At 42.2% G+C, this 20318-nt stretch overlaps 1 protein-coding gene across 1 annotated transcript in view; it reads left to right on the forward strand.

The window, feature by feature from the left end:
* Positions 1-20318, forward strand: part of SIN3A (SIN3 transcription regulator family member A) — a 70282-nt gene that overhangs the window by 31142 nt on the left and 18822 nt on the right. The window contains exons 9-17 of the mRNA XM_042988353.1: positions 598-687; positions 3552-3670; positions 4223-4433; positions 4720-4836; positions 7602-7840; positions 9441-9624; positions 11015-11588; positions 14141-14310; positions 18032-18205. Coding sequence (XP_042844287.1) covers positions 598-687; positions 3552-3670; positions 4223-4433; positions 4720-4836; positions 7602-7840; positions 9441-9624; positions 11015-11588; positions 14141-14310; positions 18032-18205 — 1878 coding nt within the window. The remainder of the gene's footprint in view (positions 1-597; positions 688-3551; positions 3671-4222; positions 4434-4719; positions 4837-7601; positions 7841-9440; positions 9625-11014; positions 11589-14140; positions 14311-18031; positions 18206-20318) is intronic.

The following is a 20318-nucleotide window of genomic DNA, read 5'->3' on the forward strand; positions in this document are numbered from 1 at the left end:
AGTTTGTACATTTCTTCACAGGTAGTTGAGAGATGGCTTTTGAAAAGTGAATTCTTGCTGACAGTTATGTCATGGCTTGTTCATTCCCTTTGAAGAAGCAATGTTAAATTGGTCTGAGTGGATATTGCTGACAAGATAGTCATTCCTTCTCTTAGGGAAATAAACTGTGCTTTTTTTCAGGGATCTTTAAATTGAACTATAATTAAAGGTTAAAGATTGATTTCTATCTAGGTCTGGCATTGTGCTCTCTTTGCCTCCACAGCTAGGGAGATGAGGTAGTGGCACTGGATTCCAAATAAAGTTACTTTTGGCTAATGGAAAAAGTAAGGATATTCTGTTATCACAGTAATGCTGAGACCATTTGTAGAGAGAATATCTGTGAATCTCTGGGGGGAAAAAAAAACCTGACAGGCAAACCGAGATAGAGAAGATGGGTGGAAATCTTTTGGGGGTATAAAGTGAGTGAGTGATTTGAATTCTCTCATTTGTTGCAAATTATTCATCAGCAGTGGTCAGTGATGGACCCATTGAACACAGATGAAAATCAGACTCTGAGAACTCTGAATCTTACGTGTTTGTATTTTTTCTTTTTTGCAGAAGAAACCTAAACTGCTCAGCCTAAAGGATTCTTCTATGGCAGATGCCAGTAAACACGGTGTAGGAACCGAGTCGTTATTTTTTGATAAGGTAATTGTTGAATTAGATTTAATATTGGTTATTAATGCCACAAGCAAATTACCCTGTCCTCAAGAGGATTTTGTTTTGAGTTGCATCAAGCTGATGAAGACTTTCTGCTTATTAACATAGTTTCTAAGTTGTAGGTCCTTTCAGACTACTGGAACCATTAGCACAGCTGAGAAATAGTAGGATTGTCTGTGTTACTTTTGTAAAGTAGTTTACAGCACTTTCCATGGTGGAAGATGCTTTTGAAAAATACATGAGGTTACTCATGGGACGCCTGTGTGGCTGAGTCCCCAACTTCAGCTCAGGTCATGGTCTCGCAGTTCCTGAGTTCGAGCCTCACATCAGGCTGTCTGCTGTCAGCACAGAGCCCGCTTCAGATTTTCTGCTCCTCCCCTGCTAGTGGGCGCGCTCGCTCTCTCTCAAAAATAAATAAGCATTAAAAAAAAGAGAGAAAGAAAGAAAGAAAGAAAAATGCATGATGTTACTCTTGGAAGATGTTTGGAGCTCCCTGTTGTAGACTTCCAGGTCTGTACCAGTTGTCGAGGACTTAAGAAGACTTACAATCTTCTCATTGCTTGTGGTACTTATTTGCAGTATCGAATATAGGGTTTGTGGGAATTCTGATTTGTTGTCAAAGTTCCCCAGGTGATCCTGATAAGCTGCCAGGCTTGAGCTTACTGGTGTCAACCGTGTTGTGTGGTGTATTAGTTTGACTTCCTCCTGTGTCTGACTTCCTCCTTGGAGTCAACTTGATGATTAGCGGGCTGTTTTTATCAAGGTAATTGGCAACTGTCAGACTTCTCACTGGCAGGAGCCAGCCTGGATTGGTCTGGTACAGATTTACCCTGTCTTGCACCTTTGGGTTTTTGCAAAAGGGCAGGTGTTTTAGCATCCCCATGATTGGTGCCTCCTGATCTCTCTAGCCTGCTGTGCCTGTGTGAGCTGTCCTGTCTGACAGCCAAGTCCCTGGCTCTGACTTGAGCAATTTCTGAGGGCTGCCTGGGCACTTGGTACTTCTAAGGGAAATTTGGAAGTCCAGGTCACAACCATTACATGACAATGAAAGAGTGGAGGGTAGGGTGTGAATAAGTTAATTTTTTAATGAGTGATGTCAGTTTTTGTTTTTTGTGTTTTTAAAAAAAATTTTTGGAGCACTTATTTCTTAGAGATATATACTGATATACAGTTGACCCTTAAACACTGTGGATTGAAAATCTGAGTATAACTTGTGACTCCCCCAAAATTTCCTTTTGACCAGAAAAGCCTTACCAATAATGTAAACCATGGGTTAATACATATTTTTGATGCTGTATGTATGATATGCTAATAATAAGGTGGAGAAATTACTATTAAAATCATAAGAAAGGGAACATACATTTACAGTACTGTATTATCAAAATCCGCATATAAATGGACCGGTGCAGCTCAAACCCATGTTCAAGGGTCAGCTGTACAGATGAAGTGTCTGAAATTTGCTTTAATTTTTTTTTTTTTTTTTTTATGTTTGTTCATTTTTGAGAGAGAAAGTGTGCACGCAAGCTGGGAAGGGGCAGAGAGAGAGAGAGGGAGACACAGAATCCGAATTGGGCTTCAGGCTCTGAGCTTTCAGCATAGAGCCTGATGGGGCTCGAACTCATGAACTGTGAGATCATGACCTGAGCCGAAGTTGGATGCTTAAGCGACTCAGCCACCCAGGCACCCCTAAAATTTGCTTTAAAATTCATTGGTGGGGGAAATGGTTATTGATGAAATAGAATTTACTTTATATTGATCATTGAGGCTAGGTAAGTACAGGGGGTTCATTAGACATTCTGTCTACTTTTGTGCATGTTTAAAGGCTAATAAAAAGTTAAAAGTAAGTGAATCTGGTGTATAGTACAAGAAATACGGTTCTCTTTCATCTTTGGCTTTGAAAATGCATATGCCATATAATGTCTACTGACAAATCGTTATAAAAATATACAGGAGCCTGAAGAAGAGGTTGTTGCTAAACTACTTGGTTTGGTGAGGATCTGTTTGCAGTCCTCACTGAAGTACCACAGTGCTAAATATTCACTTTTGGAATTGAAACTCCAAATTGCTCATCTAGTCAGGCTGGTTTTACTGTGTGTGTACCATTGAATGTTTTTAGGTTTTCGGATGTTGAAGTGTTCAGCATAGTAGGTGGAGGAAGGGAAAGGATCAGCTCAGAGGACAGACGTGTCTTATTTAGAAAATCATTATTCGAGATTACCAGAGTTTAAAAACAGTACTGACAAAGATTCTCGCCATAAACATCTGTTAGGAGCAGCGGCAAAAACTTGGGTAACTCTGATATGGTTGGAGAATCAAGCATATAAGTAGATAAATGTACTATATACTCTAGGATCTTGATTAAAAATTTTTTATTATAGAAAATTTTAAACGTGTGAAATTAAGGAGAGGAGTAAGATGTACCCATCATCCAGCTTCAGCAGTTTCCACCTCCTGGCCAGTGTACTTGTTTCATATGTACTCTAACCTACCCTGGGTTATTTTGAGACGAATCCCAGATATTATATTATTTCATACATAAATATTTTACCAAGTTTCCTTTTTTTAAAAATATTATTTATTTATTTATTTTTTTTGAGAGAGAAAGAGTGTGTGAACAGGGGAAGGGAACAGAGAGAGGGAGAGAGAGAATCTCAAGCTGGCTCTGAGCTGTCAGCACAGAGCCTGACTCAGGGCTCGATCCCATGACCCTGGTATCATGACCTGAATCGAGATCAAGTGTCAGATGCTCAGCCGAGTCACCCAGACACCCCCAAATTTCCCCAATCTTCTAAAAGCAATCCAGGATCTCCTGATTCCCCATTTAACTGTTTCTCTTCTGGTGTCTCCATAAGGTCCGAAAGGCTCTGCGGAGTGCTGAGGCCTATGAAAATTTCCTGCGCTGTCTTGTTATCTTTAACCAGGAGGTGATCTCTCGGGCTGAGCTTGTCCAGTTAGTCTCTCCTTTCCTGGGGTAAGTGGAGAGAGGGGCTTAGCCCTGATGTGTGGTATGGAGGTGAGGGTATATGATAGGCAAAAATAATTTGATCGCGATGGGTCTGTTGACTCATATAATGTCAGAGTCACAAGAATCCTGTGGGAGTTCTAGTTTAACTCTAGAGATGGAAAAATAGGGCATCGGCTAAGACTAGGGGGTCTCTTGATCCCCTGACCAATGTTGGATGTTTGTAGAGACCAGTCTCTTCCAGGGTTCTAGAATCTTGACTGTATTTGACAACCTAAGAATTATCTGAACATTAAAGTGGTCTTCTTGATTAGAAGAACAGCTGGTTATTGCTTAATTTCAGTGCAGCTCCTCCATCAGCACCCTAACTAGTCTTGGAATACTCGATAAGAAAAGGGGAAGCCAGATGCTCAGAAGCAGTGCTTCTTAGGCAGGAAATAATAATTGTCATTGGAATTTGTCCCTAGTAGCAGAGTTCTGACCCAACACCAAATAGCCATACCTCAGGGTAACTACATCATGCTTCTAATTGCTCACCAGTTTTTGGTTTTGATTCTTCAGGAAATTCCCTGAACTGTTTAATTGGTTTAAAAACTTTCTGGGCTATAAGGAGTCTGTACATCTGGAAACCTTTCCAAAGGAACGAGCCACAGAGGGCATTGCCATGGAGATAGATTATGCCTCTTGTAAACGGTTGGGCTCCAGCTACCGGGCCCTACCAAAGAGTTACCAGCAGCCCAAGTGTACAGGACGGACTCCTCTCTGTAAAGAGGTAAGGCTTTCTCTGGCAAGGATCAGTCCTGAAGACTCAGCTTCCTCCAGAGGGAGTGGTACCAGGGATCAAGAATTTATATAAATGAGGAAATCAAGATCCTTCTCTTTTTTCAGAAGAAATTGTTTTATACTTATATCCATATTTTCCATCTTTTGCAAACTTACTAGAGGTGAAAATTGGCAATGGTTTCTTCCATCCCCTAGAGTTGTGTCTTTTTGTTGAGAATGCTTAATCACCAGAAAACTTTTAGGCTTGCCTTCAATTTCTCTTCCTTTACTCCAAGGTTTTAAATGATACGTGGGTTTCCTTCCCTTCCTGGTCTGAGGACTCCACCTTTGTTAGTTCCAAGAAAACCCAGTATGAAGAACATATCTATCGTTGTGAAGATGAACGCTTTGAGGTACAAGTTCCTTTATCATGTGGAGGTTGGGGAAATGGGAGGTGCTGAATGCTAAGCTATCTTAAATGTCTGTGAGGCTTGGCTTTTAAGACGGAAGAGCCAGAGGTTTGTATTCTTCAGTAGTAAATGCGTATTGTCGTATTTACCATGCTTTACAAGTTCGTCAAATATATTAGTAATGTTTTATGGCGAATGTGAGCTATCTAGGCCACTTTACCCTTTTGAGTAAAGTTATCCATTGATGGCTGTGTAATAATCCCTTGAATTTTTAACGGCCTTTTAAAAGTTACTGCGTTTTACAGGGTATCTAAAACAGTATCGTTTAAGGCTGTCTGGGTTGTCGTAAAGAGGTTGAATTATTTATTTTGAAGTGTGTATTGTTATTCTTAGCAGGTATCTTGATACGGTTATTAGCAAAGCAGCTCTCCTGTGAGAACTGGAATTCTTCTCTCCTATCTATATCTGATTGATTTGGCTCCTTAGGAAAGAAAGCAAATTAGGGCTTCATTTTAAAGTAGTTGGGAAGGGAAGAGCCCGAGTGAGTAAGTGAGCTGATAGAGCCTCTGTACCAGCAAGTAGGAGTACTGAGTGTAAAAATGGCTAGTTCGCTGATCTCATCAATAGAAAAGGGACTGTTCATTGTGTTTAAAGAGGTAAAATGATGTGTATCCTATTTAATGCATTTATTACTTAAAAAGTGACTGTCCCTGCTTATTTATATAGATAGACGATAGCTTGCTCTTTTTTAAAATCCATATGATTTCACTCTGCCGGCCATCCCTCTTCATGCTTGATTTAGCTGTTTCTGGCATATTTTGAATGAAGAGCCACATGTTGCTTGGCCTCTGGCAGGTGACTGGCCCCAGTGTTCATGAGGAGTTTCAACCTTTTGCATAAAGCGAAATCATGACAGATGCCATGGAAAGTTTTATCAGGCTGAAGAAAGCATTTCTTTGTTACCTGTGTTGAGTAAGGGTACATGATGAGTTAGAAAGCAGAGATTGGCATCTTCTTCTGACAGGGTGTTCCTATTCTCAAATGGTATGCCTGAAAAAGGCAACATCATCATTTCCCATTTCTGATTATAGGCATGATGATGAAGGATTGGGGGCTAGTTTGATGGAGCATTCCTTTATACCTCAGGATACGTTAGTGATCCTGTAGTGTAGACAACCCCCAAAGTTCAGTGGCTTGAAAAAACAGATTTTATTTCTTGATCATGCTACATTGCATTAATGTTTAGTAGGGGATCCTGCTCATCAGAATTACTTCAGGGAACTAGGCTGACCAAGTGCTACCATCTTGAATATTGCCAATCACTAGAGGGAAAAGGGCTCAGGAGGGTCTTGCTCAGAAGTAGCAAACACTGCTTCAGTTTACCTGCCCATACTCATTTGCCAGAACTAGTTAGATGGCCCTGTCTTTTCACAAGGGAGCCGGGAGGTTCAGTTCATCATTTGTCCATAATCAGAAGAGGGACCAGAAATTTTGTACAAAATTACTACCACAGTCCCTAAACTAGAAAATTTAGGGAGTACTTCTATAGACATTTGGTCACAGGGCCCTAAGATTGCTCGTTTACTTCATTTTCTATTTCTCATTTAGAGAATCTTGTGTTAAGCCTAGGAAAAAAGTTAGCTCAAAGGTTGCCAGTCCTATCCTTAACCAGGTCTGGCTAGGCCCTTGCCACAAAGTAAGTTCCAGGAATTCCGTTAGAATTTAGATGGTTACCTACAGATACAACATTGAAGTCCTTTTTAAAAAAATTTTTTTTGTGTAACATTTATTTTTGAGAGACAGAGACAGAGCACAAGTGGGGCAGGGCAGAGAGAGAGGGAGACACAGAATTCGAAGAAAGCTTCAGGCTCCGAGCTGTCAGCCTAGGGCCCGATGCAGGGCGCAAACACACAAACCATGAGACCTGAGCCAAAGCTGGAAGCTTCACCCAACTGAGCCACCCACGCGCCACCCTTCCCCTCCCCCTTTTTTAATGTTGACTTATCTTTGAGAGAAAGAGAGAGACAGAGCATAAGTGAGGGAGGGGAGAGAGAGAGGGAGACAGAATCCGAAGCAGGCTCCAGGCTCTGAGCAGTTAGCACAGAGCCCAGTGCGGGGCTCAAAGTCACAACCACGAGATCATGACCTGAGCCAAAGTCAGATGCTCAACTGACTGAGCCACCCAGGTGCCCCAACATCGAAGTCCTTAAGGAATGATAGTCACTGCTCTTACTGGATGTAGAGCAAAGCTATTAAACATTTAAATATTTCAAGTTACCCTGAAAAAACCTTACACCTAAGACTGATTTATCATCTTGAATGGTCTTCTGGGGATTGTTGTATTTTGTTTGTTTTGTTTTGTTTTATCATTTGTAACCGATCTTAGCAATCCAGGTAAGTTCAGAGGGATGGAAGTGTCGGTAAGGTTGCCCCACTGTGTGATTCCTCTGGTCTGGGGTCAGTAGTCCTAAGGAAAGTGCAATGATGGTGTTAGAAGTAACAACTACCACTTATCTATCATTTGTTGCATGTTATGTGCCAGACCTTGCACTAAATCCTTTATGTGGATTGTATTGTTTAATCTAGAAAACCACCTTATGAGAGTAGGTGGTGTTATCCCTATTTTATTGGTAAGGAAATAGACTTTTGTGTGGCTGTTACAGCAGAGCTTAGGATTCACATCCAAGGAACTTGACTCATTACTTCACACTCCTGACCGCTATTCTGTTCTGGTTTGGGTCCTGAGCACACTTTGTCTTTTGCTTTAGCTTGATGTAGTTTTAGAGACCAATCTGGCAACGATCCGGGTTCTGGAAGCAATTCAGAAGAAGCTCTCTCGCTTGTCTGCTGAGGAACAAGCCAAATTTCGCTTGGACAACACCCTTGGGGGCACGTCGGAAGTTATTCATCGAAAAGCACTCCAGAGGATATATGCTGATAAAGCAGCTGACATCATTGACGGTCTGAGGAAGAACCCCTCCATCGCTGTCCCAATTGTCCTTAAAAGGTAACTGACTGAATGTGCCCTTTGTGCTTTAGTGTGCTTGATGACAGATTTAGTGCCCCATTAAATAAGGCCCTCATTTTCGACCTGGGTATTATCCCGTGAGACCTCCATATCTCCCCAACCCTGGTTGTTGGAAGTCAGGTGCAGCTTGGGATAGTGGAACTTCTGTGTGACCAGCAGTAGAGAACAGACCTTGAAAGTCCATAGTGGACTTTCCCATAGTGGAATGCTCTGTGTGTTTAAGGGAATATTTTAAAATACAGAAAAGGACAAAGAAAACAACCACCCACATTCCTGCCACTCAGTACTAACCGTTTGTTAACACCTTTGTTTTTAGTAAGGAAAATCACTTTTTGTAAAATTTATATTTTATTTAAAAAGACGTACTAGACGTACTAGCTCACCACTTTTTTTTTTTTTTTTTTAAATGTTTATTTACTTTTGAGAGAGGGAGAGACAGAGTGCAAGCTAGGGAGGGGCAGAGAGAGAGGGAGACACAAAATCCGGAGCAGGCTCCAGGCTCTGAGCTGTCAGCACAGAGCCTGACGCGGGGCTCGAACTCACGAACCGTGAGATCATGTCCCTAACTGAAGTCGGACGCTCAACCACCTGAGCCACCCAGGCGCCCCACTAGCTCACCACTTTTACCAAGAATGTCTTACTTTTTTTCTCCTGAAAAGCCTTCAGCCTCAAGTGTTGAGGGCTATTGTACTCACCTAGACCAGGCATCAAGGAGGAGGCCAGGGCTAGGGCTGAGCCCGGGCTCCTTCAAGTCCATGGCACTCTGGACCACAGTGTGAATCCCAGCTAACAGACGGGTCCTCCCTTAGTATCACCTGAAACGGTGGGAAGGGATTCTTGTCTGCTGCACAGTGTGCAAATGTCCAGATTTTATTGTGCCTCCCTAGCCCTCTCCTCAGGAGCCGGCCTAGGTGTTCCTCTTCTTGCCATGCCCATAGCATTTAACTTTTGGCTTTGAGATGTAGGGTATTCTTCAGCTCTAATGCTGGTTTTGATTTTTCTTCTCCTCTCTACTGGAGTGCTCGGATCAGTCGTTGCCATCAGAAATTCCCAGACCATGTGCAGAGGAGCCTTCCAGTGCAAATGCAAGTTCTCTGCTCTGCACTTCTGCATTTATGTTAGTTAGTATAGCAAATGTTTGCAGAAGTCCTATAGCTTATTTTAGCTGGCCAGGGAAGAGCACCCCCCCTTTCAAGGGTATTCTATGGAATGCTGTTGAGAAATAAATTCTAGGTAAGATTTCTGAGTTTGGGACAAATTACTTCTTCAAAATAAGTCCTGGATGAGTAATTTTCTCGTGTAACAGTTCAAGCCTGGTTTGAATAACAATATAACAATTTGAATAACAATATCCCAAGTTACCAATAATTATGACAGACCTATTGTATCTTCTGACTTTTGAAATAAAGTAAGTCTGGCATATTTCTCACCTCTAAACCCTTAGAGAGTAGGTCTTGTTATCTCTGTTTTACCGGTAAGAAAACAGAATCTAGTAGAGCAGAGCCAGGATTCAAAGCCAGAGTTTAAGTCTCTCCCTTATAATTCCCATGTCTGGTTGTTTCTCCCCCCTCCCCCCCAGGTTGAAGATGAAAGAGGAAGAATGGCGGGAAGCTCAGAGAGGCTTTAACAAGGTGTGGAGAGAGCAGAATGAGAAGTACTACTTGAAGTCTCTGGACCACCAGGGCATCAACTTTAAACAGAATGATACCAAGGTCCTGAGGTCTAAGAGTTTACTCAACGAGATTGAGAGTATCTATGATGAGGTGAGCTGGAGGTTTCTACATCTGTGAGAGCATGGCTTTGATTCCTGGAAATTACATTTGTTACGTGAAAGTGAGACCCTCCAAGACATGTTGATTCTTGCTTCGTAACTGTCACAGACTTCTCTATTCCTGATTTTGCCATTTAATCAATTAATTCATTTGTTCATTTTTGAGAATGAGTGAGAGCGGGAAGGGGCAGAGGGAGAAGAGAGAATCTTAAGCAGGTTCCATGTCCAGCGGAGCCCAGTGCGGGGCTCAGTCTCACAACTGTTGAGATCATGACCTGAGCCAAGGTCGAGAGCCAAGACGCTTAAGTGACTGAGCCACCCAGGTGCCCCTTGATTCTGTCATTTTAAATCTAAGCCTCACCTTTATGACTAAGTGGCTTTACTGGTTTCCCAGTTTAACATCCTGACTTCAGTCTGTGCCTGCCACCTCCCTCTTCCACTTGTCTTCCTGTCTCTCTCCCTCCAAATGATACCTTGTCTTCATTCATGTAACCCTTCTCAACTTTCCACCGGTGAAACACTGAGCCTTAATCCCCAGACGCTTTCTAATCCGTGTTTACTCAGCATACTTACCAGGAGTGTATATAGTACTGGGAGCCAGGATACAGAGATGATTAAGAAATTAATCCTGCTTTCTTGGAGCTTACAGTCATGGGGGATGGATAGAAACATAAATACAGTGTAATTGAGCATTCCTAAAAGTTGTATGATCTTGAATTTAAAAAAAAGTTTTATTATGAACATGTTAAACTACATGAAAAGGGGGAAAGAGTGGTAAAACGAGCTCTTAAATAAGCACCCCTGTTGGGTGCCTGGGTGGCTCAGTCAGTTGAGCGTCTGACTTTGGTTTGGGTCATGATCTCACAGCTGGTGAGCTAAAGCCCCACGTCAGGCTCTGTGCTGACATGTCCGAGCCTGGAGCCTGCTTCGGATTCTGTGTCTCCTCTCTTTCTGCCCTCCCCCACTCACATTCTGTCTCTCTCTGTCTCTTAAAAATAAATAAGCATTTTAAAAAATTAAAAAAAAAAAAAAGCATCCCTGTTTTGCCAGTTTTATCACGTCTGTCACCTTCCACACTCCCACCCCAGATTGTAGACCTCTAGTCCTAGACCTCATGTTGTATCCTCCATATCCATAAACACTACTACAGAATTTTAAAAGATGGTCCCAGTTTTGTCCCATTGTCCCAGTAAGTCTTCGCAGTCTAGAAGATACCAATACCTTGGTGTCAGACCACATCTCTCACCTTATCTTTCTGTTTCTGGAAGTGTCCGGTTGGAAAATAATAGACACTGTGGTTGATAACGGCATGTACTGCTGGCACAGTCGCACAGCTCTGTTGACTGTTGTTGTGGTAATACTTTGCATCTCTCTCCTGTCAGAGGCAGGAGCAGGCTACAGAAGAAAATGCCGGTGTACCTGTCGGCCCACACCTCTCGCTTGCCTATGAAGACAAACAGATCCTGGAAGATGCCGCTGCTTTGATTATCCACCATGTGAAGAGGCAGACGGGCATTCAAAAGGAGGACAAGTATAAAATCAAGCAAATCATGCATCATTTCATTCCAGATCTGCTCTTTGCTCAGAGAGGTGATCTCTCGGATGTGGAGGAAGAGGAAGAAGAAGAGATGGATGTAGATGAAGCCACAGGGGCAGCTAAGAAGCACAATGGTGTTGGGGGCAGTCCCCCTAAGTCTAAGCTACTGTTTAGTAACACAGCAGCTCAGAAGTTAAGAGGGATGGATGAAGTATACAACCTCTTCTATGTTAATAACAACTGGTATATCTTTATGCGACTGCACCAGATTCTCTGCTTGCGGCTGCTACGGATTTGTTCCCAAGCTGAAAGACAAATTGAAGAAGAAAACCGAGAGAGAGAGTGGGAACGGGAAGTGTTGGGCATAAAGCGAGACAAGAGTGACAGTCCTGCTATCCAGTTGCGCCTCAAAGAACCTAGTGAGTGCTTAGACTGTTGGTTTCTGGATGGTGTGAGGGGTTGGGGGCCTCAGAGCCAAATTAGATTTGGGACTGCTTTCTTTTATACATACAGCCTCAGAGCCTGACCAGGGTTCAGATCCTAGGTCTGCAATTTACTGGTCGTGTGACCTTACTTCAACTCCCCTTACCTGTTTACCTGTAAAATGGAGGCACTCCTTAATACCTTGTGGAGTTGTTGGGAGAATCGGGGAGAATATGCAAAGCACCTTCTGCAGGGCTTGGATCACGGATGCTCTCAGTGGTTCCTACTGTGGACACCTGGACAGGGGGTGTCAGTTGCCATCAGTTTCCCAAATGGCAGCTCTCAGGGGTACTGCAGAATGTTTTAAAGGACAGGGTGGGACTAAAACATCACAGTCGGTTCTGCTGCATGACGGAACATAAATTCCTAATTGTTCATGCCTGAGCCAGATATGAATTTTCTCAGATATGTTTGGGCTAGACTTCTCTTTAGCCAATAGGGTTCATGGCTCATTCCTAATGAACAGAAATAGTTTATGGAAAGGAGATTGGAAGTCAAGAGATGGTGTGAGGCAGCAGACCATGAAGAACAGGAGTGCAGTTAGAGATCACAGGAAAAGGAAAATAAACATGGGCTAAGGAAGCCTCCGTGTGCTTTACGGAATTCTCTGTTGCCTGCTTCTAGATAACTGTCCTGTTCGTAATTAGGTTCTTGAGCTGTAAGCCAAAAACTTTTCCGTGGAGCTTTTCTTCTGTGCCCTTCAAGAAATAGCCAGTTTGTGGAATGAATTATCTTTAAGACTTTTTTTAATGTTTATTTTTGAGAGAGAGAAGAGTGCACAAGTTGGGGAGAGGCAGGGAGAGAGGGGGACAGAGGATCCAGAGTGGGCTCCGTGCTGACAGCAGAGAGCCTGTTGTGGGGCTTGAATTCACGAACCGTGAGATCGTGATTTGAGCCGAAGTCCGATGCTTAACCGACTGAGCCACACAGGCTCTTTTTTTTTTTTTTTTTTTATTAAGACTTTTTTTTTTTAATGGAGTGAATTATTTTAAATTTTTTTTAGCTGTTGCTGATGTAAGTAGCCCATGTGTGGCCCTAACTTTCTGTTGAAGAGCTCATAGAGATATTAATTTTAAAAGCCTTTGTCTGGATTAATCCTAGCTTGAGAGAGATCGCTTTTGGACCTCAGTGTGGTGAATTCCATCTGCTTGGGTAGAAATGAGAGAGCAAATGGCCTAATCCTGGCTTGACCACTGACTTAACCTGGTTTGAAGCTTACATTGTGTCTTGAGTGGTAACGCCAAGCCTCACACTGATCATAGCTTGTGGGCACGTCTCGCCTGTGCCCCTAGCTTTATTCTGGCATAAAAGCACCTGCACAGCAGTAGCACAGCCTGTGCCTGTGCTGTGGGTCTGAACAAGGTGATATTCTGTGATGAAAGTCTAGCCAGTTGCTTCTTTTCAACAGTTAATTGTTCTGTTTTGCATGGTCTTCAGTGAGCCATCACACTTCAGATAAATGGGGAAGGATTTAGTTTTTTGCTCTGCGCCTGTTTTCTCTGTATAAACTTTACAAATGGGTAACCAGATGTCAGTGACAAAGAGTTCTTGTGAATTTTTTTTCATTTTAGTGAACTTTTTGTTGAAGTGCAACATATGTACAGGAAAATCTACAAATCCAAATTGAATAGCGAATTTTTACAAAGTGAAACACACCTGTGTAACCAGCACCTGGGTCAGGAAACAACATAACCGATACCCCAGTGGCTCCCTCATGCCGCTGTCTTGATTGCTAGCACTGGAGATCAGTAAATGGGTCTTAAACAAGCTAAAGGCAGAGTACTTTCATGCTTCCTTTTGTACTCTGCAAGTTGCCAAATGTCTCTGTGACAACTGATAAGATTCCAGCTGCTGGTTGAAGTGATTCATGTGCAGCAAGTACAGATCATTTAATGCAATTTGTGAAGTACAACGTTGGGAATCCATTTTTAAACAAAAGGACTTTGACAAATGCAGATTACTTCATTATTCATAGGGGATTTAATTTGCACTCCTATTTTTCTGTTCCCGAGAGGTTTCCCAGGACTTGAGTGTGGCGCTGTCTGCCTTTTCTCATCTGCACTTGATGCTTCATTGAAATAGCTTTATGAGCAAGTGACCCGTGTGAGGAATGCTCTGTGCAGGCCGGGAGAGTAGGTTTCTCTCTCAGAAGGAGAGCCAACAACTGTTGAAGAAACTTCTTCCCTGGGATATTCTGCTCTCCTGAGGCAGAGCCCAGTCGTACTGTAATTTAGTGTCTTTCTAGCATGGACAGAGTGTCAGAGCCCCTGTTAAAGTTGCAGGGTCACTGTCCTCTGATAGCCAGCGCTGGCCATTGTAGCCACCTGTCAGATCTCATCTCTGCCTGCAGCAGATTGAGTGGGTATGTCTGAATACCTAGGGTTCGTTCTTTCAAATGCTCTTTAGGCCAGCTGTGGGATTTGCCTTGCCCTCTCTCCCAGTCTTTTCGTAGCAGGGTAAGGCCTCACCTCTCCCATCTCTCCCACAGTGGATGTTGATGTAGAAGATTATTACCCAGCTTTCCTGGACATGGTGCGGAGCCTGCTAGATGGCAACATAGACTCGTCACAGTACGAAGATTCGCTGAGAGAGATGTTCACCATTCACGCCTACATTGCCTTCACCATGGACAAACTAATCCAGAGCATTGTCAGACAGGTGAGGGCACGGTGGAGGCTAGGTTTGGTGAGGGAAGAAGTCCTTACCTAAAGATGGATGAGGCAAAGAGGAAAGGCAAGATTTCGGTTGGAATTAAAAGGGCAGTTTGCGCATGTAATGATGTTTACAAATGTCTGGTTCTCTAGAGGAAAGGGGGAGGTTAATGTGATTACGGATCTCTCGTGTTAACAGAGTGGGAGTACTTCAGCCGCTAAATTGACTCCTTCGCTTTGCTCAGTATGCCCTCACAGTTGAATGAGTCTACAGCAGACCCGATGTTTTGCCCTGTTCTCACTGCCTGCCTATAGAGTGAGTGTTGGTACTGGCCCGGCTCTTACCTTGGCTCCCAGTGGGGGGCTCTCAGTGGGTAACTCTTCCTCTTCTGTAGGTGTTGGTTTAATTCTGTGTACTTTCCTCCTTTTAAGATTTAAAGTTCCTTTTGTGGGAAGGGTTTCATACAACATCTTCTATAATACTCTGCCCACCTCACTATCTGAGGTTCCATTTGAGTTGAATTTGTGGTTGGTTTTGTGGTTTGTTCCTGTGGCACCCTGGAACTTTGTAAATATGTTGTTCTTCACAGCAGTGATAATTTTATAGCAATTGGGTAGTCAGGTTTCCACTCTTTTGGCTTAAGGTCTGCATTGTGAAGGGCTCAGAATCTGTTGTTGGTGCACTACTTTCTTTAAAGTGAAAACTTGTACAAAGAACATTCGGGAGTCCTCACTGCCACTATGGGGAGGGCGGGGTGGAAAGCTTGTGTTGCTTGGTACTTTCTTGGAGTGAAATGTGGAATCCTTTGCAAAGTACCCATGCCTTTGCCTTGATGTCGGGAGGGCATGTTGGAAAGGTTCTGCACCCTTTCGCAGGATCTGCTCAGGGTCAAGGAAGAACGCTTCACATAACTGAATCTTGGCATCTTCAGGAAGGTTGTCAGGTATACAGGTTTTTTCCTGAAAGTCAAAGATGTTAATAGGCCTTCCCATAAGGAGTCTGTATGGTGACTGAGCGAAATCATTACATGGGTGCCAACAGCTCTGGTCCTAATTTTGAGAGACTGATCTTTGTTAACACCTTCTGAACGTATGTAAAATAAAGCCTCCAGTTGTCATGTGCTTCTGCTGCTGCGTATTGCTGCTACGGCTGGAAGTAAGGTCTCCCACACTGCCAGCACAGCAATTTTAGAAATCCAGGAAAATTAACTTTTTATAAACCCGAGCTTGGTTTTTGAAACAATACATATAATTAATCCATACATTAGAAGCACCTGGTTGCAATTTTGAGTCAGTAACACATAATGTCTAATCTTTTTAAGAAACAGGTTTTGTCCAGATACCCAAATCCAGTGTTTTTAAAACATATGTTCATGCTTCTCATCTTAACTCCTCAGTTGGAGGCATATCTTCTCTCATTCTCCCCATCTTGTTTGATGTTCTCCCAGAGATTATTCCTGACTGGAGGCAGAACATATATTTCAAGGTCAGGCCATACATTTATCTTTTCCAGACTACAGTTGATGCTTGAACAACAGGGCTTTGAATTTGAACTGCGCTGGTCCACTTCCATGCAGATTGTTTTCAGTAAACACAGCATAATACTGTAAATGCATTTTCTCTTCCTTATGATTTTCTTAATAATACTTTTTCTCTAACTTACTTTTTTGTAAAGATGTATAGTGTATAATACATCTAACAAAAAATACTTGTTTATTGACTATTTAGGTTATTGGTAAGGCTTATTGGTCACTAGTAGACTATTAGTAGTTAGGTTTGGGGGGAGTCAGAAGTTATATGTGGATTTTCCACTGCATGGAGGGTTGGTGCCCCTAACCCTCACATTGTTCAAGGATCTACTGTGGTTTAGTAGGGATTTGTCTTAACACAACAGGTGGTCTCACAGATAGCTAGTAGAGAACTCAGAAAATGGCCAATGTAGGGATTGGGCTGGGAATCTTTTTTTTTTTTTTTTCTCTCCTGCATGCCTTCTTTCTGAACATCTACTTCATTCTCATGCTTTTCTCTGCAAATAGATATTTGGCCACATACTCAAGGCTTCTCCAGCTCCCCTGGAGCTTTGGCTTGCTATGCCAGTGCCTCTGGCCCTAGCATTGACCTTTCCATGTAGATGTTCCTCTGTAAAATGTCTACCAAACATGTTCATTGTGTCATTTCAAATTAGCAGGAGAGAGAATCTGAGCAACCTAGCTTGGGAGTGTAAGCTGTCCAGTTGTCCCTGATATTATAGGTCTGCCCTTTCCAAAAACTCTAGGAGGGGCCGAATATCCAAGAAGAGGATGTGAATAGGGAGTCAGTGAGTTTACTTTAGTAAGAAGGTCTTAAGCGGAAGTGTCTACGTGGTATGCACCATGCTTTAGATACACTTTTAGTACACTGCTTTCCCCCTCCGCCCGCCCCCTTAAACACTATATCTTAAGCTGCTCTCTCTGTTATCAGGTTATCATAGACATTATTTTAATGGTCACATTAGAATCCATTGTCTGGGCTAATTGTAATTCAGCCATCTCCAGTTGCTGGCCTTTCAACCACTGTCAAATCAGTCACCCTTCTGACCTTGCGCTGTGTCCATTTATCTACAAATACACATACTTGTCACTTAAGACTTTTTTAAATGTTAAAAATAAGTAGTTGTCATAGTTACTAGTGCTTCAAAAAGGATGTATCTTCCTAAAAATAGAATGGCTTAGTGGTTTTTGAGAATTTTAAAGTAAAATAGACAAAATGATAGTGCAGTTAACATCTTGCTTTTCTCTGCTTGTAGGTTTTTCACATTCTCTGGCATTTTTATGGGTAAAGTTTCATTTGAGGGGAATTTTTATTTCACAATAGAAAGATCATCATGACCTATGAGAATGGAAACTCTGAAAGGTTCAACTTTCTAGTCATTAGATAGTTCAAGAATGTAATCACAATAATTACCAGTAATCACTCATGATTGACCTGTGTTGAAATTGAGTTAATTAATAGTGTTTACAATTTAAGGACTGTATTTTTTATCAGATGTAGAAACAGAAGTAACGTATTAGAATATCAGCATAAGGGTCAGGAAGCTTGAATATTAGTCCTAACTGTGCTCCTTCAACTGAGTGCCCTTGGGTAATTGATTCAGCAACCAATTCTCAAATACCTAATGAGTTTCCAACTTTGTGCTAGGGCTGGGAACATATAGACAGGGGTCTAGCTTTCATGGTTTACCAAGGCCCCTGACCTCACCTTGGCACACAGTGAGTTTTCTCATCTAAAATGGACATTTGTCTCCACTGTAACTGGGTGTCCCTCTTCAGCCTGCTCCCCGGGCTGGTTGCATAGAGCAAATGAGAATGTGCGTGAAACCAAGTTGTAAACCGTAAAGAAGCACCATAAAAACAGAAAGCCATGAGATTTCTCTTTCATGTAACAATTTTTTTTTTATTTTTACATTTCCTTAGGACTTTAAATAAGCAGCATATTAACATGAACTGCCTATGGTTTTGCTTTTAAATACATAGAAAAGCTTTTTTCATGGCCCAGTGTTACTCTTGGAGGTTTAGGCTTAGTTATTCTCCAAGAATATAAAATACTGGTTCTGTGTGATTAATTTTCTAAAATTACCAACCAGAAGTCTTTTTAAGCTGACTGACTGGAACCATCAGAGGAAGGTTGACTGTATGACAAGGAGAAATATTTTCTTGGTTCACTGACAGCTTGCCTTTGCTTGATTTCAGCTGCAGCACATTGTGAGTGACGAGATCTGTGTACAGGTGACTGACCTTTACCTGGCAGAAAACAATAATGGGGCCACAGGAGGCCAGCTGAACACACAGACCTCCAGGAGTCTCCTGGAGTCAACGTATCAGCGGAAGGCTGAGCAACTCATGTCAGATGAGAATTGCTTTAAGGTGAGAGTTACTCATGGAGTCAAGGACCATGCTGGTGACAGCAGACATTGTTGGAACTGTCTCCACCAGAAATAAAAGCCATGCCAGGGTACTTTGATCCAGTGATTCTACTCCTAGAACTCCTTAGAGTTCCTATGAGGTCACTGGAGGGAATTTAAAAAAAAAAAAAAAAAAAAAAATGAAGGTAAAGTCTCCCTTGGATAGTCTGTTACTTCCCTACCTTTAAAAAAAAAATTAGTTGGGGGTGCCTGGGTGGCCCAGTCAGTTAAGCATCCAACTCTAATTTTTTTTTTAATGTTTATTTATTTTTTGAGAGAGAGAGGGAGACGCAAAATCCAAACAGGCTCCAGGCTCTGAGCTGTCAGCACAGAGCCCAATCCGGGTCTCAAACTCAGAAACCACGAGATGATGACCTGAGCCGAAGTTGGGCGCTTAATCAACTGAACCACCCCGGCGCCCATCCAACTCTTGATTTCAGCTCAGGTCTTGATCTCAGGGTCATGAGTTCAAACCCCACATTGGGCTCCAACCTGGGAGTGAAGCCTACTCAAAAACAAAACAAAACAAAAACATTAGTTGTTGTGTGTGATTTTTACAGTTTTGTATTCTGCATTTTTCTCTTGTGAATATTTTTTCATAGTATAATGCTTTGTAAATATTATAATACTTTGTTTAAAAATGTTAACACAGTGGCGCCTGGGTGGTTTAGTTGGTTTAACCATCTGACTATTCATTTCGTCTCAGGTCATGATCTCACAGTTTTGTGAGTTTGAGCCCTGCATTGGGCTCTGTGCTGATGGTGCAGAGCCTGGTTGGGATTCTCTGTCTCCCTTCTCTCTGCCCGTCCCCAGCTCGTGCTGTCTCTGTCTCTCTCAAAATAAATAAATAAACTTTTAAAAAAATAAATAAAAAATAAAAATGTTAATACAAAGGGGCGCCTGGCTGGCTCAGTCTGAAAACCATGTAGCTCTTAATGTTTGTTTATTTTTTATAGAGAGTGTGCGAACAGGGGAGGGCAGAGAGAGAGGAAGACACAGAATCTGAAGTAGGCTCCAGGCTCTGAGCTTTCTGCACAGAGCTGGACTCAGGGCTTTGAACTCAAGAATCACAAGATCATGACCTGAGCTGAAGTTGGAAACTTAACCAACTGAGCCACCCAGGCTCCTCAGAGCACACAACTCTTGATCTCAGGGTCGTGAGTTGTAGCCCCATATTGGGGGTAGAGATTACTAAAAAGAAAATAAATTTAATAAATAAATATGTTAATACATGTAATCTATGATCATTATAGAAAAGATAGGAAATGTAGAGAAAAGAAAAAAGTTGTCACCTGTAGTGCTTCCCAGAAATAATTACTGATGACATTTCTAGACTCTATGCTTGGATTTAACAGAGAGTATACTGGGCAAAATAATCTAACTTATTTTGCTCAGTTAGCAACACTTGGGTCTTTAGCATCTTTTCATGACGTTGATATTTCATCTTACAGAGAATTATGCCTGCCTCGTCGGGCATTTAGGTGGTTCCCATTTTTCCGTTATCCACTGTTGTTGCTAGTTAAGAAAGCAAATAGTTGGAAACAGCCTTGATGTCCAACCCACTGTGGGAATGGATAATGGCAGCCTATTTTGTGAATGCTGGGTGGCACATTTTGCAGCCCTTAGAAGTTAATTATAAATTATAAAAATACCGAAGCAAATAAAAGGAGACAAAAGTATGTGTATTATGATTGCAGCTATGTAATGAATATAGTATGGCTGAACAAAACTTGTATGTATTTACATAAGAAGGATGGTTTTGGTGGCCCAGAATAAGGTTTGTAGTTGGCTGAGCAGAGAGAGCTAACATATCCTTGTTGGATGTGTTACATGTGCTTTTATTTTACTTATTTATTTAAAGTTTATTTATTTATTTTTGAGAGAGAGAACAAGCAGGGGAGGGGCAGAGAGAGAGGGAGACACAGAATCGAAAGAAGGCTCCAGGCTCTGAGCTGTCAGCACAGAGCCCGAGGAGGGGCTCAAACTCATGAACTGTGAGATCATGACCTGAGCCAAAGTTGGACACTTAGACTGAGCTACCCAGGCGCTCCCTGCCACCACCGGCCCCCCCACCC

Source organism: Panthera tigris, chromosome B3 (genome assembly GCF_018350195.1).
Source record: "Panthera tigris isolate Pti1 chromosome B3, P.tigris_Pti1_mat1.1, whole genome shotgun sequence".
NCBI lineage: Eukaryota > Metazoa > Chordata > Mammalia > Carnivora > Felidae > Panthera > Panthera tigris.